At 39.8% G+C, this 25,133-nt stretch overlaps 3 protein-coding genes across 4 annotated transcripts in view; 2 read left to right on the top strand and 1 right to left on the bottom strand.

Annotated features, from left to right (window-relative positions):
- Window positions 1-9,055, bottom strand: part of LOC138982308 (probable serine carboxypeptidase CPVL) — a 31,420-nt gene extending 22,365 nt beyond the window's left edge. Inside the window, exons 1-4 of one of the 2 annotated variants that reach the window (XM_070355569.1) lie at window positions 8,938-9,047; window positions 7,511-7,664; window positions 4,942-5,158; window positions 4,378-4,496 (exon numbers count right to left, since the gene is read on the bottom strand). In XM_070355569.1, the coding sequence (XP_070211670.1) occupies window positions 4,378-4,496; window positions 4,942-5,131 (309 nt within the window). In that variant the 5' untranslated portion in view covers window positions 5,132-5,158; window positions 7,511-7,664; window positions 8,938-9,047. Of the gene's footprint in view, window positions 1-4,377; window positions 4,497-4,941; window positions 5,159-7,510; window positions 7,665-8,937 lie in introns of both variants that reach the window. The other variant, XM_070355567.1, reaches the window with a different exon arrangement.
- The window catches only part of LOC138982299 (uncharacterized), a 76,060-nt gene that overhangs the window by 6,381 nt on the left and 44,546 nt on the right, over window positions 1-25,133 (top strand). The window lies entirely within an intron of this gene.
- On the top strand, window positions 9,517-23,907 carry LOC138982316 (uncharacterized). Its single transcript, XM_070355577.1, has 5 exons — window positions 9,517-9,580; window positions 9,989-10,017; window positions 16,519-16,596; window positions 16,969-17,101; window positions 18,061-23,907. Exons 1-5 carry the CDS (start codon window positions 9,530-9,532, stop codon window positions 18,226-18,228), a joined length of 459 nt encoding a protein of 152 aa, XP_070211678.1. The 5' UTR covers window positions 9,517-9,529; the 3' UTR covers window positions 18,229-23,907.

The following is a 25,133-nucleotide window of genomic DNA, read 5'->3' as shown; positions in this document are numbered from 1 at the left end:
ATTCGGAGTAAGAATATGTAATTTAAACGAAAACTTTAAAAGTACCTTTTCATTTGATTAATATACTTTATTATTATATGAAGTCTTATATCGCGCGCGTATCTCCAGACTCGGACTCAAGGCGCAGGGATCTATTCATGCCGTGTGAGATGGAATTTTTTACACAATACATCACGCATTCACATCGACCAGCAGATCGCAGCCATTTCGGCGCATATCCTTCTTTTCACGGCCTATTATTCCAAGTCACATGGGTATTTTGGTGGACATTTTTTATCTATGCCTATACAATTTTGCCAGGAAAGACCCTTTTGTCAATCGTGGGATCTTTAACGTGCACACCCCAATGTAGTGTACACGAAGGGACCTCGGTTTTTCGTCTCATCCGAAAGACTAGCACTTGAACCCACCACCTAGGTTAGGAAAGGGGGGAGAAAATTGCTAACGCCCTGACCCAGGGTTGAACTCGCAACCTCTCGCTTCCGAGCGCAAGTGCGTTACCACTCGGCCACCCAGTCCCTACACAATACTTACCCGAATCACATAGTTTATGCCCTCCCACCTGCCCCGCGTATGTTTTTTTTAGTTTCTTTAAACCCGTATGATTGTAGCCACGTGGTGATAGAGGTAGTGACGTAGTACACACCAATGGGAGGTAACTCACAGAGTATGTGCTCATTACCATGGCTATTTTTAGCTCTTTTGGTGATGGGGTTGCTTCCCTTTAAAAATGTTAGACGGGTAAGCGTTTTCAGACCTTAGCATCTCAGACTGTGTCAATGCTTTATGTGATTCGGAGTAAGAATATGTAATTTAATTGTTTTTGGATCGTTTAATAAAAAAATAATTTTAATTACAAGTTTCCGATTTTTAATTACCAAACTCATTCATTAGTTTTTAAGCCACCAAGCTGAAATGCAATACCAAAGTCCGGCCTTTGTCAATGAGGGTGTGACAGTGCCGCCTCAACTTTTACAAAAAGCCGGATATGACGTCATCAAAGGTATTTATTGAACAAGTCGCGTAAGGCGAAATAACAATATTTAGTCAAGTAGCTGTCGAACTCACAGAATGAAACTGAACGCAATGCCATTTTTCAGCAAGACCGTATACTCGTAGCATCGTCAGTCCACCGCTCATGACAAAGGCAGTGAAATTGACAAGAAGAGCGGGGTAGTAGTTGCGCTAAGAAGGATAGCACGCTTTTCTGTACCTCTCTTTGTTTTAACTTTCTGAGCGTGTTTTTAATCCAAACATATCATATCTATATGTTTTTGGAATCAGGAACCGACAAGGAATAAGATGAAAGTGTTTTTAAATTGATTTGGACAATTTAAGGGGAGACCCCACACAAGGCAATGTTCAAAAATCACAAAACTATGTGTTTTGGGTTTTTAGCTTTTTTGGGCTGATAAACATGTTAACTTTCATTTTTTTGTCTTTTCAAGTGTAAAATGTTATCAGAAATATACAAATAAAGAGTTTATTGTAGCCATTAGTTGATGTGTTGGCCTTTGTTTCAAGTGAAGAAGTTGATTAGAGCTCATTTTCCAACGAAAGTTGTGGCCACAAATATCGTCTGCTTCATCAAAAGTGACCTACCAAAATGTTCTGTGAAATTCCGGCTTTTAGATAAGGTCAAGGACGAATGGAATAGTTCTATAACGGAAACACACGAGCCCGAACAAACCGGCGACGATTGAGCTTCGTAACATGCCGAGTAAGCTCCGAGAGGTGCCGATTGTTATCGTTTCTAGGTCACATCGTTCCCATTGGTCAGTTTTTATAACTGTATCCACTGCGCATGCGCATATGCAAATTTCTCAGTCCTCGGGGATTTCCGTCAATGCCGAGTGTTCACGAAGATACTACTTCCTGTGAATTCTGTTGTAAACAACTTCGAAGCGAATCTTGTCAATTGTAGCACACATTTTCTTGTTTGAACCGTGATAATGGCAAGAAAAAAGAGGGCGACGAAGTCAACAGTGAAACACGGTGCGTGTTCAAAGAGCAAAGTGTCTCACATGGAGAAAATGCGTCTTGCTAAAAAAGCGCTTGTTGAAAAACCAGAGATCGGCGAATCGTGTGAAGCCGAAATGGAGCACGTGTACGAAGGGGTGGAACACGATTTACATGCTGAGGTAGAGGAAATAATCGCCCAACCTGCGTCAGCATCAGCGAGTAAATTGAATTGCTACCGGCAGAGTTTCCCAGTCGTGGATGAAGAGGATCAATTGGTGTTTAGGCATCGCAACTGGTGTCTGATGGAAATCGGACAACTAAATCAGCTGTTGTCAGAGCTGAAATGTCCGACTTGTGATGCGTCTGTGGAGGTGACACTCGGCGACAAAAGTGGCCTTTCACGAAAAATGAAACTGCGGTGTACGACGGATGGTTGCAACTACTCTGCAGAGAACCACACTTCGCCGAGACTTTACAACGGCACCAGGGTTTGCCAGGCATTTGATGTCAACCATCGATCTGTACTCTACAGTGTTCAGACTGGCGGCGGCTTTGCTGCTTTGGACAAATTTTGTGCAATATTCGGGATGCCAAACATGTCTGAAAACGCGTACCAACGCCTGCACAAAACAGTCTGCACAGCATCAGTGCAGACTTGTGAGCTCACGTTAGCAAACTGCAGGTCTATTGTCCGGGATAACAACCAGGAAATGAATCCCGGTTACGTCCACGACGAAAATACTCCAGAGCCAGAAGACTGTTGGGACATTGATGATGGTGTCCCATGGGCTGATGTGGCTTTTGATGGCACATGGCAAAGAAGGGGCTATGTGTCCCACTACGGTGTAGGCCTGGTCGTCGAGATGCTGACAGGATATGTGCTTGACTTCCATGTGATGAGCACATATTGCCTCGCATGCAAAATAAAAGAAAAGGAGGGGCTGCCACAAGATGAGTGGGATGCATGGATGGAGGGCCACAGAGAGAATTGTCAGCAAAACCACCACGCCTCTGCCAAAGCAATGGAGAGGGATGCGGCTTTGAAGCTGTGGACTGAGTCCGTGGAGCGAACCGGTCTGCGTTACAGGTAGGTGTTTTTTCACTTGAATGTCAAATGTATCGTTGCTTGATTAGGATGTCTCTTTGTTGTGTGTGTGTGTGTGTGTGTGTGTGTAAACTTCTATAATAGAAGATCAATAATATAACTGGATATTTGTTAGCCCTGAGATTACTCCTGTTGTTTAGCTGTGCTGTAAAAAAAACACCATTGTGTGTCATTCTGCATTGTGTCATTTTGATAATAATTTTTATATATTTAATTTTCAGAGCTTGTTTTTAATCCGAATATAACATATTTATATGTTTTTGGAATCAGCAAATGATGGAGAATAAGATAAACGTAAATTTGGATCGTTTTATAAATTTTTATTTTTTTTTACAATTTTCAGATTTTTAATGACCAAAGTCATTAATTAATTTTTAAGCCACCAAGCTGAAATGCAATACCGAAGTCCGGGCTTCGTCGAAGATTACTTGACCAAAATTTCAACCAATTTGGTTGAAAAATGAGGGCGTGACAGTGCCGCCTCAACTTTCACGAAAAGCCGGATATGACGTCATCAAAGACATTTATCAAAAAAATGAAAAAAACGTATGGGGATTTCATACCCAGGAACTCTCATGTCAAATTTCATAAAGATCGGTCCAGTAGTTTAGTCTGAATCGCTCTACACACACACACAGACACACACGCACACACACACGCACGCACATACACCACGACCCTCGTTTCGATTCCCCCTCGATGTTAAAATATTTAGTCAAAACTTGACTAACTATAAAAAATGAAAAAAACGTCCGGGGATATCATTCCCAGGAACTCTCATGTCAAATTTCATAAAGATCAGTCCAGTAGTTTAGTCTGAATCGCTCTACACACACACACGCACAGACAGACACACACACACATACACCACGACCCTCGTCTCGATTCCCCCTCTATGTTAAAACATTTAGTCAAAACTTGACTAAATGTAAAAAGAGATGATTGTACAAGTATAATCTCTTCCTTGTGTGTGATTATTTTCATTTAATGAGTGGTTTCAAAGGCCCTTGACTGGGTATCTCACTTCAAACCAGCTTGGAGTGGCGCTCACCCATTCATTCCTGGGTCGTGGATGACCTAGAGTCACACAAAAGTGTCTGGATCTCTGAAACTGTTGGGAGTTTTTGCTTGATACTTCATTTCCATCGACCACTGACTTTTTAACAACCACTCTCTGAAGGCTCCCAGACGAGTTTTCTTCTATATAATTTACCTTTCTATAGCAAGCACCTGTCCAAAATGACTAGATTTGGTTGGTTCCTTGGGGGGTTGTTTTAAACGGCTTTGACTGTAATAATTATCAATCTTACCTGAGCAGGGAAGAACCAGAAGAACATGTTACTCTGGTGTGTAGCGTTGACAGTGATGTACCCCGCGTAACTCTTCCCGGACCACCCAGGCAAGGACGTCACCTGACTCAACTTCTGAGCTGGAAATCAGAATCATGCATTCAATTTGTTTGTAACACAAGATGTGAAAAAGCTGTCATTGTGATAAAAACAGGGTATGATATATGCCTTGTCTGTATCCCAAAATGATGCACACAAGAGACTTTCTGGACATGTTTCATTCAGAGAACCTATAATAAAGTCAGTTATTGTAGTCTTAGTCAATCTGTTAAAATTTAAACATTTTTTTTAGTAAAAGTTCATATAAAACAATAAGGTATATATTACAATGAAGGTAACCTTACAGTTACAGGCTAAATTCTTGAGAGAAAAAAAAAGGAAAACACTTTAATGTCCTTATGACTATGGTTATAGGTCAATTCAAATGTTCATCGGAATTAAAGGACACTCACAAAGAACACCACCACCCCCTTATGACCCCTTGATCATCATCCCCCCCCCCCCCCCCCCTCCAAATGAACTCACCCATCTGCGGCTGTCCCTTCTGGAGATACGGCGTGAGAAACAAAGGGTCTCCGGGATCAACTCCATTCTTAAGCATGGGAGGATAACTCTCAGGGAACATGGCACGGAAAGCACGTGCACCACTGCTGGGCTCCAACAGCACCGTGCATAGCACCAGCACCATAGAGACGCCTCTCATCAAGACCGACATTCTGCTGCAGATTTTAACTCTCCAAATCTGAAAAGTTTTGGAGAGTGTGAGATACAGGTATAACGCTTTGATGTTTCATAAAAGGAAATTTAAAGAGCTCTGTCAACAGAAAAGAGTCATGCTAAATCCAGAGAAGTGCAGGGGCGGATCCAGGGAGGGGGTTCCGGAAACCCTCCCTAGCCTAAAAAAAAAAAGAAAAAAACTGATGGCTCAGATTGCACCAGATCGTTATATTTTCCTTGATTTTTATCAACATTTTCCGAAACCCCCCGAGGACTTCCAAGTGACGGTTTTGGAAAGTAGTTTGGTAATTGGTTGGCTCAGGTTGCACCAGATCGGTCAATTGTCCTTGTTTAGATCCAAATTTGTCTTCTTAAATTTACTTTTGGAAGGTGTATTACTATTAGGATTACTATTAGGGGAAGTTTCTTGGCTCAGATTGCACCAGATTGCTCCATTTTCCTTATTTTTATCAACATTTTCCGGGGAAAGCATGTTTGAACGCTTCAAACGGGGAAAGGAGGTTTGAACGCTTCACGCCCTCAACTAAACGCTTCGCGTTGTCGAATTGTCCCTGAAAGAAATTTGGAAACCCCCCCTTAAAGGCGAAGATCGGGAGGAATTTTTCTGCGAGTAGGAAGATCTCAAATGGAGGGGAAGAGTGGGGAGAGTGGGGGATGATTAATGGCCTCCAAATGCGCAACTGACACCCACACCCTCGATCCAGCAAGTGTCTCGGGAACTGTTTAGATAAGCAGGAGTATGGTGGTATACTGGACCGAGAAAAAAGGGGAAGTTACTGTTTCGTTCACTTTGGTTGCTTCGTGTGCCAGAACTCAGTGTGTGTGTGTGTGTGTGTGTGTGTGTGTGTGTGTGTGTGTGTGTGTGTGTGCGTGAGTGTGAGTGTGAGTGTGTGTTTCAGTGCTTTTGTGTGCGTATTTGTGTGAGTCCATGTATGTTTGTATTTGTGTGTAACAATTGTATGCATTATTTTACACTGTTCTAAAAACTCATATTCCGAGCAGTTATAACTTTTGTCAATGTATCATGTTTTTATCCATTATGCTGCCCAGAAGGAACAGAAGGAAAAGTGTGACCCATGACTGTATACAACCAATTTTTATCCACCACAAATTAAACATCTGGGAAATAAGATTTTTGTAAACGAAAGTAAACAACCAAAGGGTATTTCTTTGGGCTTTATTAGCCTGTAAGGAGAGGTAAATCTTTTTTATTTGATTTATGACCTTCTGACCACCCCGCCCCAACCCATTCTTTTCACCCATTTATAATAAAGTGCAGCATAAAAAATATGGTCTCTTTAGCTACTACGATGATAATCAGAAAATGACGAAGAATAAGACGAAAATGTTTTTGGATCGTTTTATAAAAAAAAGAAATTGAATTACAATTTTCTGATGTTTAATGACCAAACTCATCAATTAATTATGAGGGTGTGACAGTGCCGCCTCAACTTTTACAAAAAGCCGGATATGACGTCATCAAAGACATTTATGGAAAAAAATGAAAAAAATGTCTGGGGATATAATTTCCAGGAGTTCTCATGTAAAGTTTCATGAAGATCGGTCCAGTAGTTTACTCTGAATCGCTCTACACACAGACAGACAGACAGACAGACAGACACACACACACACATACATACACCACGACCCTCGTCTCGATTCCCCCCTCTGAGAAGAAAAACAAAAAATAGTCGATCCGATGCAATGTGCTAAGCAATGCAAAGAAAAATGTCACTTGGACAAAACAGTTACATTACAAACATTTCAACACTGCTTATGATATTAAACAAACTGTAAACACTTCAAAAATACATCAAAATTAATCCTTCTGTACAGTACGGACCACAGACGATCAAAAGCGAAAAGCTTATCCAGGAAAACTGAACACGTCCCGCAAACCATGGCCCATGCCGAAGCGCTCGCAGACTGAAAATGGAGACGGCCTGTAAATTAGCCTGTGGGCATAGGGGAGCTGGGTGTTGACATCTAATGATAACAGACTTGGAGGAAGTCGCTGTAGCACATAGCAGACATTCTTTCAAAACTGCGGCTTTAAAAATGATGTGATCTGTCCCTGAAATGGGTTACTTGGGATGTGGTGAATATATATATGTGTGCGGATGAGATTGAGAATAAGTGTGTATGCGTGTCCTATATATAGCTCTAAACAGGTGAGAGAGTCAAAACAAGTTAAAGATGTGGTAAAAATACCCAGATCAAATCGCCAAGCAAGCTAGGTCAAGCCACACTGTGATCTGTCCAAAAACAAGCACAGTCTTGCATTATGTATGTCACACAATACCTACTTAAACACACCCCTTTGACACCAGTGTTCACAACTCAGCAAAAAATTTACATTTTCTTATCTTGATTGCAATTGTTCCTGTGGGGCCCCGGGTAGCTCAGGTGGTAGAGCACTGGACTTGTGATCGAAAGGTCGCTGGTTCGAATCCGGGCCGGGACGGGTCAACTTTATGTGCAGACCCAGAGACGGTATCTATCTCCCACCCCTGTGTCACCACAATGGCACGTTAAAGATCTTGATCATTCTACCATAAGTGCAGATGGCCGATACCACCTAAACACGCATACATCAAAAGCCGTGAGGGCGTAAAAACTCAATTCATGTCCAATATAGGCAATTAAGACCTGACGGAAAATAAGCCCCTTAAAATTTACTTTTAATTGTTCTTGCCTTTGCAAAAAAAAGTATTAACTTTCTCACTATTAAATTCATCTGTATGCGTACTGTACTATTAGAGTCTAATGTATTGATTAATTCTTTGAGTTATCAATTACAATTTTTAATTTACATTTTTTAAATGTACGATTCTTGGGTTTTTGTTGTTGTTAAGTAGTTTTTTTGCCATGCCTTTAAACCGGCATTCACACTAACGAGTATAGCTCTCAAAATAGAGGTTCCTTTATTTTGTTATAACCGAAAAAAATCATCAAAAAAGATATGTTTTTATGTAAAGCACAAAGAACTCTAGTCTTGCTTTTTAACAGAAAGGTGTACATGTATGTCCATCAATTTTAGACTGAGAAAGACTTGCATATATGTATCTCAATATAATAGCATATATATCATGAGCAACTTAATTTAAACCGAAGAAGGTGTCAATCCAGGTTTCCCAATTGCTTTGTTTCCGGCCGATTGATGTGGAGCACGTGATGCGCACAAAAAATATTGGCGGTCTAGAAGTGTCGTCTGCACAATGATCGCGGCGGCATTCTTGACCGCCAAGGACGACTGCGCACGTTGTGAGACGTCATTCATTAGACCTCAATACTGTCAAAACCGAGTTTCGTTTTGTCATAACGGACAAAAAGTATTGCAGTTTGTTTGGTGATAAATATGCTGTGTCTAGACAACTGTAGTACATATAAATATAGTAATTCAACTGTCTTTCACAGTTAGGAACAGCTAAAACTACCTTTAATATCACACATATATCATATAATAAGAATGAGCAAGCAGTGTTCCTTTCACAGCACTACTCTGACCTACTCTACTTGCATGAGATAATGACAATGCATTATACAAACCTTCGGCAGTTTACATTTTGCTCCGTATTTTCATGTGCGGCTCAGACACATTATACTGTATGGCACCAGAGACTATGTCTCCGATGGCACGAAATATGCTATAAAAATTATAGTCACATAGAAACCCAAGAGCAAACGGGCCTGGCCTTCATTCCCGCGAAGGTTACACATACTGACAGGTACAATACTATCTGCAGATCACTGCCCACTTCGTACAAAAAGTAAAACACAAACCTTCAACTCGTGGAAAACAATAAACGCGTTCTGCGGGTGTCTAATCTGAACCCTGTCTGCTACGAGGAGGTGCCTTCTTCCTGTGTCATGTGATCGGAGGGATTCGTCATGTGACTATCACGTGAGGTTCTTCTTGTAAAAGAACTACTGGAATAGAAACGATCTTTAAATATTGAAAGAAAATGTGTTTGTCACTTTCTTGAGCTTTGTTAGACGGCAGAATACACAGAATCCAGTTGCAGTACACAAATAAAAATTATCGATTAGAGAAAAAACAGTTACACTTCAGCTTGCATGCAGTTCGTACAATCAGCTGTTACACGGTGTCAAACCAATCAGCGATTTCAAGCTTGCTGTTCTTATAGGCAGCTTTCACCCCAACACAATGTTACAGTTTAGGAAAGACATGATCAGATTCATGGAATAAAAAACCCATTATGAACAGAGAAAAACGTTGAAAAATGTTTTCACAAGATTTTGACCTCAACACAAGCACAGAAAAGTAATACGTTTACTCTTGAAAGTATTACAAATTCAAGATAACGTTATAAGAGTAATCATATCATTAGAAGGGTTAAAGGTCACAACAAACATGGGTGCCAAAACATTGAGTGTAGCCTGTTTGGCATTTTACATCGAAGTTGTGAGTGACGTTAGCGTTTATTCGTACTTTAAATCAGCTGTGTTGTTTTGGACGATGCTTGAAAGTGTTTCCGAATGTTCTTGTAAACGATCGCTGCACAATTTTGTGCCATTACGGCATTAGATTCTTTACTGTGATCATAAAACATAAACACAATGACAAACAGCAGTCAGCTTCAAACTCAAGTTTCAGTCAAAGCTCTGTGCTTATCAATATCAGTACATCATGATTTCATAATCCAGTACTTTCACTGCTACCCAGAGTACCCTACAAGTATTGTTGTGATTGCCCAAATAATGATTGTAGTAATCAGTAGGCCCTATACCACGTGTATACGCGCTTTGCAGAAGAACTGAATTTATTTTGAAATCAATTGAAAATTCATTGAGTTTTTGATTTTATTTGCAGATTGCAGGATACTACTGTGACAATGACAAGTAAGTTTCAAATCGATACACTGTAGTGTAGATTGATGACTTTAAATGAAAAAGTTGATTGGAGGCTCGAACATATATATATATATGGCCTTAAGTCTGAAATGGTGTCCACAGCTGAAATAGCTGTGCAACCTTGGCTCTAACCTGATTTGTACATCAAAGAAAAATAAAATCCTTGTAAAGATTAATGAGACTTGTAAAAAAAAGTATGAAGTACACACCTAGAGAAACATTGTGTGCTCAGTTGTTGTTTTTAATGAAAATGTCGCCATTATCTGAAGTCAGCAGCACTACATTTTGGCCATTTTTTGTGACATGACCTTACAGCATATTGAAACATGGTCTACTCTGTCATATTTATGGGACAGAATGTCATGAATGACTTTTCACTGAGCCAGTAAAACTCAAATGTACCTTTGACAAAGCAAAGTTTTTGAATTTTGTCAGTGAGCCTGCAGAAAATGGGGAGACAAAATTTCACAGAAAGTTCATAACTATTTCCGTAAGACTTCATTTTTGTTCACTGATCAGCTCTAAATAATAATTAAAGATTGAAACCTGATATATTTTTGTAAAAAAGTATTTTACAGTATGTTTTGCAGAGGTATAAAACATAAAAAGGGTTGTTTGACTTGTTTTTGCATGTTCAAAAGTAGTTTGAAGTTTACGTGCAGATTTTCTTGTGAAAAAAGAGTTATGAACTTTCCAACCTTTTGCCTTATAAAAAGAGTAAATTGACTGGTTGGGGAACACCTAGCTTTGTAATGCATTTGGATCCACTAGCAGCAGTCACACTGAAAGTTTGCATCAAGTTCATTCATTGGTGTTTGAGTAATTGAGAAATAAAAAATTCTTGTGAGAAAGTTATGAACTTTCCTACTATCTCCACTGAGAGTGTTTTTTGTCCTTTAATGCTAGCCATGAAAGTTAAGGTTGTGGTGGAACAGCAATTTTGCATATATAAAAGTACATTAGATTTAGATACTAAGCAATTTTTGTCACTAAAGTCAAGCAGTATGCTTTAGTTAGCCATTTTCTCTGTGTCTTGCGCACTATTTTTATGTGAGAGTTACTAACTCATGTCAAAACCCAAAATATATGTAAAATGACTATTTTCAGTTTCCAAATTACACTGTACCATGATTTTCATCACAAAAAGAATCTACTGGCTGCTGACTGTTTCTTTCTGAAGTACTTAGCCGTTTTGTCATGAAGTTCATAACTTCACATAACTCAAGCTCATTTTTCAAGGGCGTGTTTAAAATAATGCCTTGTTAATAGCAAAAGAGTACATTTGACTTTATCTGGACATTTTGTAAGAAGTTTTCTGAACATCAACCCTCAAAATTACATTTTGATAATTCCAGCATGAATCTGGGTTGACTGCACGGTGTACATAACTTCACATCAACTGACCCTCAGCCCCACGGTGTGAAGTTATGAACACATGCCATGAGTATGATTTATACACAATAATTAATTTACTACACTAAATCACTACCTCAAATGATGTGCTGCTCTTCTCCAGAGTAGGCTGTTACAGTTTGATGTCATTTTTATTTTAATTTACCAGCAGATTTTAGTACGTAGCTTTTCAGTTAAATAAATGATGTGAAGTTATGAACACACAGTCAGCTGACATAAACACTAACTAAATAATGATTTCGGTAACAGTTTTCATGACTGAAATTGGTTAAGTAAATCATTAAGTTGTTTAGAATTATTTGCAAGAGACTTTAGTTAGTTATTTTAGTATAAATGTGTGATTGATGTGAAGTTATGAACTTTCACAAGTTTCAAACAATTTGTTTTATTTTGGCAATTAAAATCTGATTTTGTAATATAAGTGCAGCTTTAGCCTATACTATAACTCTGTGTTCTCAGTTTGTCATTGTTTTGCAAATATATTATACAGTAACTGTACTAGAGACCAACATAACAAAAATTCTTGTGAAGTTATGCGCACGCTCACATTTTATGATTTTTGTTATCGTTTGTTTTCACAAATGTTTTACTTTTATTACTTAGTTGTATGTTGATTACAAAGAGTAGCTGGAGAGAAAATAAGATGACATATGCACTTTCTTACTTTGGTTTGAATTAGCCATAGTTTGTGATGTCACGGTGTGAAGTTATGAACTCCTAGGACATTCTAAAAATACTTTCAGTTTCTGCCAACTCTTTGAGTCAGACAAACATTTTGGTGTATTGAAATCCTTTTGATGGTACTTTTCAAGCACATTTTGCACAAAAACAGCAAAATTGTAGATTTAATGATAACTTATGCCAATATATGCTGTGAGAAAATTGTGACAATATTAATTTCTATAAATAATACAGATAACCAAAAAATCTTCTCCACACTTCATCTTCAAAAATTACCTTCATGTTCCAGCTCACCTTTTTCAGATTAAAAAACAAAACAAATTGTTTCCTGCCTGTATAAATTAAATTTATTATACCAATAAAAGTAAATTATGTGAAGTTATGAACTTCCCATTAATGGAGTTCACATCTGCATCATGCGTGGCCAAAACAAGTTTAACTTGCTTGAAATGCAAAGTAATTTGCTGTAGCAATTTGCTCAGATGTCTAAAACAGACCCAATACATGTAGCAACAATGATTTAACAAGTCTAAATTTTGTGACGGTGTGAAGTTATGAACTCCTGCAAACTTTTAAACCTGAATCTGTGAAGTGATCAAACATGAGTTTTCTTAAATCATAGCTGTTCCTTGCGTATTTATGCTCTAAAATACATCTCTATTTTCAAAACAAAGAAAATGTTCATTCTTAAAATTGATTTTGTATGTCACAAAAATGGACACCTATTCTGACTTTGGGCCATATATAATTCACTCAGGGCCCATGATTGGTTCTGGATCTGGATCTGGATCTTTTACGTTGCAGGGACCACTGTTGGTCATCTTCGCAACGGATGCGGGAGAGCGCATGATAATAATTTAGAATACAATAAAAGTCCTGACTTTGGTGGGACGAGTCATGCATATACAGGCTGTCGCTTCAATGTCTTTCCTACTCTTAGTGACTTGTTAAAATGATAAAACTACTGGGCTCTGTAGGTGATCAGTGTTGGGGCAGCCCTGATGACGGCAGTCTCAGCGCTGAGGATGCTGCGCTGGCTGGCTGGGCTGGTCGTGCTGGAAGGTCTGCGTCACTCAGCTGATTCCACTCTGCGACTGTCCGTACAAAGAAGTTCTTGTACTGGTCTGTCTTGCAGGTGGGGATGCGGAAGCCTCATGTGTTGTTGACAGCCTGCTGCTCGATAATATTGCTGCTTTCATACCCCTGGAACCTTGTGGGGATGACTCTCCGTCGTCCGCTAACGGCCGGGGTGAGAAACTTGTCTGGAGGGTGTGCGGGGATCAGGCCCTCAGAGATCCTGTTGAGGAAGTTGAGGCGTGACTGCCTGCAGCGCTCTTCCAGTGGGGGGAGGTTCAGGTTTTTCAGCATGTCGCTGACGCAGCCCGGGCTTCTCGACTTGTAGTCTCGCGTGATAAAGCGGGCTGCTTGGCGCTGAACTCTCTCCAGCCTCTCGATGTCCCGCCGGAGGTAAGGGTCCCACACGGTTGCTCCATACTCCAGCGTGGATCGGACAAGTGTTATGTACGCCAGGTGCCTGCACTCCTGTGGGCAGTTCCGGAGATTCCGGCGTAGGAAGCCCACAGTTGATCCAGCTTTGCGGCAGATGTTGGAGATGTGGGAAGACCAATTCAGGTCGGCGGAGAGTAGTACTCGAAGGTAGGGGTTGTGTTGGACCTGCTGGAGGATGACGTTATCCAGGCTGTATAAGTAGGACGATTTGCTTCTGGTGAAGAGGATGTAGCACTTTTACGCGTTAAAGTGCATGCCCCACTTCTTGGCCCAGATCTCCAGCTGTTTGAGGTCTGCCTGCAGGGTGAGGTGGTCTTGGAAGGTGTGGATCTCCCGGTACAGCAAGGAGTCATCTGCGAAGAGTCATACTGTTGACTTCGTAGATTCAGGCAGGTCATTGATGTGGCACAGGAACATCAGGGGTCCTAAAACAGTGCCCTGGGGGACGCCTGATAGGACTGCCGCTTCTTCGGACGCTTCACCCTCCACTACCACTCTCATCGTCCGCTTCGTTAGGAAGTTCGTCAGCCACACGTGGATAGGCCCTCGTACTCCGTAGTGGTCCATCTTCTGTAGGAGTCTACCATGGGGGACCGTGTCGAAGGCCTTGCAGTATGGCAGCGTCGACCTGTGATCCGGTGTCGTAGGACTGGAGATCTTTTGCTGTGGTGAGAAGCTGGGTCTCACAAGAGTGGCTGGATCTCAAGCCGTGATTCCTGTCAGTTAGGATGTTATGTATCTCAAGCCGTGATTCCTGTCAGTTAGGATGTTATGTATCTCAAGCCGTGATTCCTGTCAGTTAGGATGTTATGTATCTCAAGCCGTGATTCCTGTCAGTTAGGATGTTATGTATCTCAAGCCGTGATTCCTGTCAGTTAGGATGTTATGTATCTCAAGCCGTGATTCCTGTCAGTTAAGATGTTATGTATCTCAATCCCTGATTCCTGTCAGTTAGGATGTTATGTATCTCCAGGTGGTTTCCAAGGTGGCGACAGATGACGTGTTCCAGTAGTTTACTGGCCACTGATGTGAGGGATACTGGCCTGTAGTTCTCTGCTCGGTTTCTGTCGCCCTTCTTGAAGACCGCCGAGATGTTTGCAGTGAGCCAGTCGTTCGGGAGTTGTCCTGTCTCTATGGAATGGTTGAAGATGGTAGTTAGTGCGGGGGCTATGGTTTCAGCGCAGGTTTTGAGGATCTTGTTGGGGATGTTGTCTGGTCCGGATGCTTTGGAAGGGTTGAGGTTTTTGAGTCGTTTGGCGACGCCTTTGATGTTTATGGTGAGGTTGTTGATGGTGGGGTAGGGGGGGGTCTTTCATCTCAGGAGGGGGGGAGCCGTCATCACTGGTGAAAACGGAAGTGAACTGGGTTAGGAGGATCTGTGCTTTGGAAAGACTGTCGCTGATGAGGGAGGGGCCTTTCTTCAGTGGTGCTACTCCAATGTTGTCCTGGCATCTGGATTTCACGTAGCGCCAAAAGGATTTGGAGTTGTTCTCCTTGAGGCCCTCTTCTATCGTCGAGTTCACGAAGTCCCATTCTGAGCGCCGCATTTCTCTTCTGCACTCCTTCTGGAGTGGTTTGTAGCATACGTATATATATAGCTGTTTCGATGAATTCATTTGCAACCTTTGTTTGCATGGTTTTTGTTCCCCCTATCAGGACCTAGATAAATTCCCTTTCCAGAATCATCAAGCAAGTCATCAATCAATCAATCAATGAGTCTTATATCGCGCATATTCCGTGGGTACAGTTCTAGGCGCTCTGCAGTGATGCCGTGTGAGATGAAATTTTATACGGCCAGTAGATTGCAGCCATTTCGGCGCATATTTACCTTTCACGGCCTATTATTCCAAGTCACACGGGTATAGGTAGACAATTATTAACTGTGCCTAAGCAATTTTGCCAGGAAAGACCCTTTTGTCAATCGTGGGATCTTTAACGTGCACACCCAATGTAGTGTACACGGGGGGAGGTTCGGACACCGAAGAGAGTCTGCACACAAAGTTGACTCTGTGAAATAAATTTCCGCCGAACCTGGGATCGAACTCACGCTGACAGCGGCCAACTGAATACAAATCCAGCGCGCTACCAACTGAGCTATATCCCCGCTGCAGTTTTGGTTTTATACTTATTTCCCATAATATTTTGTTGGGCAAATCATGCTCACCTACCTCTCACACACACACACATGCATGCAAGCATGTACGCACGCACACATCAGTGACAGTGACACACACACACACACACACACAGTGACACACACATGTCACATACACACACATATTAAGGCAGAAGGGGTCTATGTCGACCAAAAGTGGGTGGATTCCCTGTAGGTGCATTTCCTGTAGGCGTTTTTCCTGTATACAAGGAATACACACGGGTGCATTTCCTGTAATGTTTCGCCGATCTCACCATGATGCTTAGCACATTTTTTGATGTTTTTCGATCATTTTGGGTATTTCTTAGAAATTTGATTTTGTTTTGCAATTTTTATTGAAAAAAAGTCGAAATCGATTAATTACTAAATGAAAGAAAATGCAGCAAAAATGAATTACTCGCCATCTTTTCACTTCCGTGAGACGCCATGGAGTTACTTCAAGCTTACGAGAGTGAAATTAAAACTGAAAGCGATGCAATTGACGAGAGTACAATGTAGTGAAGAGATGTTTCTTTAATATATTTTGATTTTACAAATTCTTATTAACAATAACATGTAGTTTGCAGTTCAATAGGTGAATTTGTTTCACTGAACTATATATTTTGTAGAAGTTACAAACATATTTACTATTTGTAAATACATGTAGCTCCTGTAATATTTCTATTTGTTCTGTTTTTAAGTTTTTTAATTCAAGTGCCCAAGTTTTTAATTCATGAATTTTTTGCTTTCAGGTGCAGTGATGATGAATACTGTTGTGGCTACAATCTTTGCTGTAAATCATATAAAGTTTGGGACATGTGGTATTTCTGGTATGTAAACTTTGTCACCCTTTTCAGTTGTTTTATCTAATTTCTAACTCTTTTTGAACACCTGCCTGCTTTGTTGTATGTCTCTTCCTGTGCTCCTCATCTCGCATTGCTGTTCCTGAATTTAATTTGTTGATTTCAGTTACTACAGCTAGTACCTAACTTATAACTATGTACAACTACAAGTTTTGCCTACGTTCCTTTGTTTTATAAATTTGCACTATCTAGAAATCTACCTTCATTTCAAGGCAAAGATCCTGATTGGGACATGTCTTACCCGTCTTTCACATGAATTATACGTCTTGCTGTGAGTTGGCTTTTGGCTATTTATCTAATAGATTCTAAAGATGTTTTGCGATACTTGTGTTGTTGCAGGTGTGGGTTGCTGTTCTTTATGTTTCTCCTATCAATGTGTGCTTGCCTATGGAAGCTAAGAAGTCGCAGTGCTTTACTGACCGGTGGCTACCCTTACACTCCTCTCGGCCAAGAAGCAACATACGTCCAGACTGTGAGTACAACTACAAGAGAAAGAGAGAGAGAGAGAGAGAGAGAGAGAGGGGGAATTTCTCTGTGTTCGTGTATGTGTTAGTGTTACTGTTAGTGTGTGTATGTGTGAGTGTGTAAGACATGATATTTTTCATTTGACTCATGAGGTTAACATAATAAAAAACAAATTAGCAAAGAGACAGGTGCAGGGAAGAACAGGCTCATGATCAAATTGGCATTGTCTTGGCAGATACAGTTAGACGTGTCCAAAAAGACCACCCAGGGGACCAACCAAAAGTGGTCCTTACAGACAGGTGTTTGTTCAGGAAAGGTGAATTGTATAGCAAAGTACTTAACAAGGGATCCTTTGGGTGGTCGTATTTGCCGGGTGGTCGTTATCAATCACAAGGTGGTTTCCAGGGCAGGTTCAACTGTACTTCCACCTCTGCACAAGAAGCAGCCAGGCTCTTGATTTCTGGTACACTGGAACCCCCCCTTTTTGGACCTCCATAAATCTGAGAAAATCACATCTTAAAATGAGGGAGTTTTAACTCATTGTCTCCCAGGTACGGATATATCCGTACCCACTCATTTGGCTCTATCTGACCAGGTACGGATATATTCGCTCAGACTGTTAGCTTTAGTCGCTTCCTGTAACGTCGATCTAACGCCTGCTTTCCAGCGTGTTGATACACAGTTTCTACACAGTTACTACAATTCTGAGTGACCTGCTGCAGCACAGCTGGTCTCGGCTAAAAAAAACTTGGTCAACATAGGTGGGGTAGAAAGTGTTGAAATGGGAGAAATCTTAAATGGGGGGGGGGGGGGGGGGGGTTTCAACTGTGTGTCCAAGCGGAAGTAAGTTTATGCTCTGATCCCTGTCCCACTAAAAGTCTAGGCAGATCTGTGGTGGTATGCATGATCGTTAGCAAGGGAAGAAAGGTACGTAATGTTCAATGTGGTCTTTATTGCTGGTTACAGTGCACTCCCACAGCTCCTTCTATGATGACGGGTGGAAGCCACGCTTTTGCTGATCTCCATGGAAACCCTCCTCCCTACAGCCGTCCAGACCCTTCACAGCACAAGTCATCGTCTCCTCCCCCTGCCTATGCACAAGTGGTCGCACACAGAGATATATATGACGACTGAGAATTGTAATTCACATGGTAGACAAAACGATAGAAAAAACTGCGGTGGGGGTTGGGGTGAGGTGGGTGGGGGTGGATTGAGAAGAAGAAATTATGGAGTGTGAAACACAGGTTTTATTGTTATGAATACTTTGCTGAAGGGTTCAAATGGCTTTTTGAAAATAACGTTTGATAATTTGTGATTTTGACTTGTTACTGCGAGTGTTCAGTTTGAATTACACATGTATTTCTCTCTCTCTCTCTCTCTCACACACACACACACACACACACACACACTTTGAAGATGTAACATTATGATTTATATTTCAGTTTTCACAGTCTTTGTTGCTTTTGAGTTTGCGTTTCTATGTTGACACATGTACCATTTGTGAGCCATTAAAACTGCACATTAACTTCCTTTTTTGTTTGTACTTGAATTTACCTCCACAGATTCACAAATTTTGGGGGCCACCCTGGCCGGTAGCCAAAAAAGTTAACGTACACCCCCGTGGTCTATTCTGGTCTCAAACAAATTGTGGTTACTCAAACTAATGGAAGAAGGACATTATTTGTGAACATGTACATCTATACATATATATACGACATGTCTGTGTGTGTGTGTGTGTGTGTGTGTGTTCGCGATGCACGGCAAAAGTTCTCGATGGATCTGCTTCAGATTTGGTGGGCATATTCAGGTACACCCCGGACACAACCTGGTCGATGAGAATTTTCAACACGTGCTCTCAGCGCGCAGCGCTGAACCGATTTTGGTTTTTCTGTTCATCTTCCCAGATACATTCCCAGTAACTCTTCCTTATCTTCTCCAGTGTTTTGCGTTTATCTCCCTTCCTTCGTGTGGCGTCAATCCATATTCCCGTTACTATTTTTAGAAGGTCACTGTCCACAACGCTTTCATCCCGGCGAAGCCGAATATTCCCGTTACTATTTTTAGAAGGTCACTGTCCACAACGCTTTCATCCCGGCGAAGCCGGGTATTCCTCTACTTCTTCCTGGCGAAGCCGGGTATTCGACTCTACTTCTTCCCGGCGAAGCTGGGTATCCCGGCGAAGCCGGTACCCGGCGAAGCGGGTAATCATCTAGTATATATATATATATACACAACTGTACCATTTTGTTAAGAACCCTGATCTCAGTAACAAAAGTAAAATCAAAACTTGACTAAATGTAAAAATACAGGATACTAAATATAAAAAGATACATATCACTCTCCAAAAAGTAAATAGCTATTAGCATAAGGTGTCTGCACGATTTTTCAGTCACCACTGGAGAACGCAATGGCTTTTTCAGCACCCAGTATCACTGACAAAATATTTGTAATGACTTGTGTGTTTGTGTGTGTGTTTATAATGTAATTATGCTCGTGCGCATACTTAATTGTTTGAATCATTTTTCCTCAGAATTTGATGTTAAAAGATGTACATGTACAATGTTTATATGTTTTTGTCTCACATTACCTATTATTTTATCAAGAATACTACTACATACATGTACTGCTGATAAGATTAAAAACAAAAAGAAAACAAAAATGATGGGGCAAAAAATAAATGACAAAAGTGAAATTATAAACAAACATAATTGTGTGATACAAAAATTACCATTTGATGAGAAGAGATGTGATACACTAATATGAATATATTTTAAGAGTATATATATAGTAGTTACTGGATTTTGATCTGTGATTGTCTACCTATCTTGTGCCAAAGACTGTAAGAGGTCTTCCTTGCCCAATTTAGGTGGTCACAAATTGTTATTTATGTTGAAATCTCAAAATGGTCTCCAAAATAAAATGGCAATAATAAATTCACAGTTTTCAAAGATGTTTAATAATATGAAAAGCAAGTAACCAAACAAAAAAAGTTTTAAAGAAGAAACAAAACATTAAAAACAGGAGCACTCAGCGCAAACACATGTTAGAGCTACATGTATTTGATTAAAAAAATAGGTTGTTCGCATTATTCTGTTTTATTCCTTTGAACAGCTGATAATTTTCATTAGTAGTTATCGTTAGATATAACTGTGATATCCCTATTTATCAGTCAATGTATGGGAAGGTGGAATCAAATCAGATAGGTGGAATCAAGTCAGATCTTGTATTAGCTTAAATGCTGATGTGAAATAACTGCCATTGAAAAAAGTCAGGAAAGGCATGGGCAAATACTATTCCACGGGAAGCTTAAAGGCACAGTCCTTCCCGTGTAAACAATTTGGCTTACCATCTTATTCTTAGATCTTAAACTGACACTAGTATCAATCTGCAAAAATTCCAACTCTGTACAGCAAGCAGTCAGGATGTTTATATTTGGCATGTGTCCAAGTAGAGAGATGATATCTTACGTCATGTAAAAGCCTGGGTAGAGCTGAAACAGTAAGCAGAACTGTTTTCACTTGCAGGACTGTGTCTTTAACGAGGAGTTGCCTATCATGCCATGATTACTGTCAATATTTACTCCTCTTTTCAAGGAACATGGGATATGCACGACAATCACAGATACAGAGCAAATAATGTTGCTGAATGTTTCATAATGTGTAATATGTTCTCTCAGGCCGTAGAAACAAATGAAGCTGGTGGTCTGTTTTAAAGCCCAAATGTAAATAAAAATGTCTCGACATCAACACAGTTTGCCTTGAAGTTTGTTTACTTTTTTGCTGTGTACAACCTTTGAACACATAATGTATAATCATTAATGTACAGTTTCAATTTCACAGATCATCCCAAGTGTGGATGTTCCTGCATATACTGATGATAAGACATTTTTCTGAATTGAAATACTTGCATGGTGCAGTCATCAGGACATGAATCATTTCATTACCAGTTCAATGTATAGTTACTGCTGGTCGTACAATACTGCAAGTTATCATTTTTGTGCATGCATGATGCATAGTAGTGTAATGACACTGTTTTCATATTCTGAGCACAACAGACTTCTGTTTTCTAGATCCTTTTCATGATTGTTGTTGTTATTGGACCATATAGAAAGTTGGGGGGGGGGGGGGGGGGGGGAGGGAGCCAGATGATGATACATGTATTGACATTTTACCTTTGATGGTTTGATTTGTTTCTGTTTTATTTTTGAATTTATTTTAAGAATAGTCATGTTTAGAAGACATACATTGTTACTGCGTACTCAGGCTTGTTAATAGATCTGGATTTTTTTTGGTTACTGTACGGGTGCTTGCAGATAAGGGCAATTATATTATTCAATTATGAACACACATTATCATAATTTGTTCAATTGTTTGCATTGAATTAGTTTATTTTCTATTTTGCGTTGGTTTATACATCTGTGTTCCCGCAGTGGGGCACTGCGGTTATGAAATTAAAGGCCCCTCCTGTTTTTGGAACCGCAGGAGCTTTCTAGTTTGCTGTTAGGTAGATTTTTGGTTCCTCTTTCCTGTCATGCTCTCTTTTTCTTCATGAATTCTTTTCTTTTTTCTGCCTTCTTGCTCATTCACCTGTATTTTTTCCAAAAAATCTCTTCTCTTGCCGCTTGTCTCGCGATTCATGTATAGTTTAATCTGTTAGTGTTCTGATGTAAGCCCAGCAGTAGATAGGTTAAGCCTATTTTAACATACTGGAAACTGGTAATCTTCCAGTAGGTATTAATTTAGTTTTACTAAAGCCTGCTGGGACACAAGTAATGGGTTAGTGCATTTGTAAACAGGAATCGCTTGACAAGTGGCCCCCTTCATCCCCCCTTCCTCGTCCTGATATGGCTCTACATAGTCGGCTGGACGTTAAGCAACAAATAAACAAACAAACAAAATACATCTGTGTCTGATAGCCTCATCACTCAGAAGGTGGATCTTGGGTTAGTTTTAGTCAAATATTGTTTATTGCAAGTGATCAACAATTTTTTTTATCAAACATTGTGAGTTTACGTATGTCGATTTATTACTCAGCTGCTTAACTAAAGCTAAATGTTTTGTACAAATGAAATACATAGATTTTTTTTATATTCAAGGCAGGAGTTGGGAGAAATCAGAGACAGTTCACATGTTTAATTTCTTGTAAATCTGCTAGAATTTGTTAAACACAATATTGAAAACTGCGAATGATTTAATGATTGTGTTGAGCTTTTCTTGTTTAGGTGTGCATTTAGAAGTTATCATTCATTTAGCAATAAGGTCAACATGTACCGGACATTTTATTTTTGGTGAGATGTTATTTTATTTTAGTCATATTTATGTTTGTTTGTGGTACGAGGTATGTGGTGGTTTTTTTTACACCTAGTGTGCCATAATATGTTTGTGCTAATCTGTGTGTGTGTTGGTCATGTTCATTTGAATCTCTGTGCACAAGGAAATTGTAATCCTTCTGTGAAGTATCACCTGGAAAAGCCAATAATTCATTAATATTTCTATTCATCTTTACTTTTGGAGTTAAGATGTCCATAGTGCTATCCAGATGGTTTTCAGTTGTAAGGGTGAACAGAGAATGAAACATTCAGTCCACAATTAAATGTTCTGCTTCCATTTTGGAACTATTTGAGGGTCACTTTCCTTAGCTGTTGGTGCAGAGTGTATACAGTGTCCATTCAGATATAGACACAGGCTGCCCAATGTCAAAGTTTTGCATTATACAATGCAACTTAAATGAGATATATATGTTGTGAAAACGTATATGCTCAACGGGATAAATATTTGTAGTAAACGTGAAAAGAATTTGACATCATTGCATATTTTTGTTTTACTGCTATTTATGGAAAACATATACATTTGTTAGCTTTGAGCAATAGAATTGTTTTTTTTATGTGTGTGAAAAAGTGACCAAAAAGATGGTAGAAACTAAAATAGTAGAATATTTTGTGTTTTATTTTGGCACACTTTAACTGCCTGGATATACCTGAATATATATCTTATTCCTACAACTAAGAACCAAAATAAGTGTTGTGAACGAATGTTTTGAGTCAAAAAAGCATTTTGCAGTGCTCATTGGAGGGACTGAGTTTTTGCTTTTGAAGGTTTTGGAAAAAGGTCAACACAATCATGTGCACATTTTATATTTGTTAACACTTTGTCACCCCCCGCGGGTTAGGGGGAAGAATTTACCCGATGCTCCCCAGCATGTCGTAAGAGGCAACTAACGGATTCTGTTTCTCCTTTTACCCTTGTTAAGTGTTTCTTGTATAGAATATAGTCAATGTTTGCAAAGATTTTAGTCAAGCAGTATGTAAGAAATGTTAAGTCCTTTGTACTGGATATATTGTACTACATTGCAAGCCCCTGGAGCAATTTTTTGATTAGTGCTTTTGTGAACAAGAAACAATTAACAAGTGGCTCTATCCCATCTCCCCCCTTTCCCCGTCGCGATATAACCTTGAACGGTTGAAAACGACGTTAAACACCAAATAAATAAATAAATAAATAAATAAACACTTTGTCAGTTTGTGTCTAAAGAATATTGTGTCAAGGATATGAGGGATAAACATTGTTCTAGCTTATTATGGGAACTGTGTTTTGTTGAAACTTAAATGATATTTTGTAAGTAATTTTCAATGTTTTTTTTTATATTATTTTGTTGTTGTTTGTATTGTAGAAGGGAGTACAAAACCGAAACCACTGGCATAGAAAGATATAATTGCAAAGTTCTTGATGTAATTACTGCATATACTGCCTTTTCCGTCTGAATAAAATAATTGCATATTATTATGATTGTTAATAAAAGCAACAGAACGTTGAATCTCTTGTATTTGCATGTGTGCATGTATGTGTGTGTTGGTAAGTGTCAGAGAGATATATTTTTTACACCTTTGCCCTTATCGATCTTGCAATTTATAGCTGCTAAAATGCTGGATAATTAAGTCACTCCTAACAGAAATTATTCAAGTGGAACCACAATTTTCAGACCACCTTAAGTTTATGACTATAGTTTTTCAGGTTTACTGTTTTTCAAGTACAGTAGTAATTTTACCTACATTTTAGGACATCTCCTTTGTAAGATCTGATTTTCTTGGATTTTTGGAGGCCTTAATTAAAGGTGGGTTCAACTGTAGTTATAGAGAGTCGAGATAGTAATTTTCCTGACTGAAATCATTTCTAGCTACTTAAATTTGCAAACATCACAGCAGCTATACAACCGCCCTGATATGGCCCTTCGTGGTCGGCTGGGCGTTAAGCAAACAAACAAACAAACAGCAGCTACAGCATCCCTTGAAAGTTTGACCTGTGTGTAAATTAAGTTTGTTTTCTTTCCATGATTATATTTATATATATAGTCATATTTTGCAGTATGAATAAATCAACATCACATAGGCAAACAGAGTGGTTTTTGGCTCACGTAAGTGTAGCCTATGCGATCGTAACTTTGTCTGTCTGTGCGTGCGTATGTGCGTATGTGCGTGCGTGCGTGTGTGTGTATGTCTGTGGTAGAAACTCTAACATTTGAAGACGTCACATTACATTGACGTCACATTATGACGTAAGAGGGTTAGACGTCACGCGAAGGAAGTACTGAAAGTCTCGGTCATTATTATTTTGAGCGGGCCGAGACTAGTTGGCAGTCGTGTCCCAGTAAGTAGGCTACATGCAGACAGACAGATCTAGATCTAGTGTCTCGCTTTCTTGCACAGTTTCACCTATGCTCTTTCTCTGTGTGTGTGTGTGTGTGTGTGTGTGTATGTGTGACGGAGTGATTGAGTATGTGTTACTGTTTGTCGATTTCTTACGTGAGCCTTGATGGCTTCGCCTCTTGTTTCAGTATAACTACCTTAATTGTACATGTAGTTGTATCTCTCTGATCTATTTGTATCTCCAAGCATAGCTCACGTCAGCAGACAGCAATACAACAATACAGACACTGTTCGTTCAACTCTCCACCATACAGTTTGGTAGTTTGGTATTTGCTCAGTTTTGTTTTCCTTTCGCAACCTGCAACCCCACCCGCACGCACACACACACACACACCGC

This window comes from Littorina saxatilis, linkage group LG12, assembly GCF_037325665.1.
Source record: "Littorina saxatilis isolate snail1 linkage group LG12, US_GU_Lsax_2.0, whole genome shotgun sequence".
Taxonomy (NCBI): Eukaryota; Metazoa; Mollusca; class Gastropoda; order Littorinimorpha; family Littorinidae; genus Littorina; species Littorina saxatilis.
Note: the sequence above shows the minus strand (reverse complement) of the source record. Positions and strands in the feature narration are given on the sequence as shown.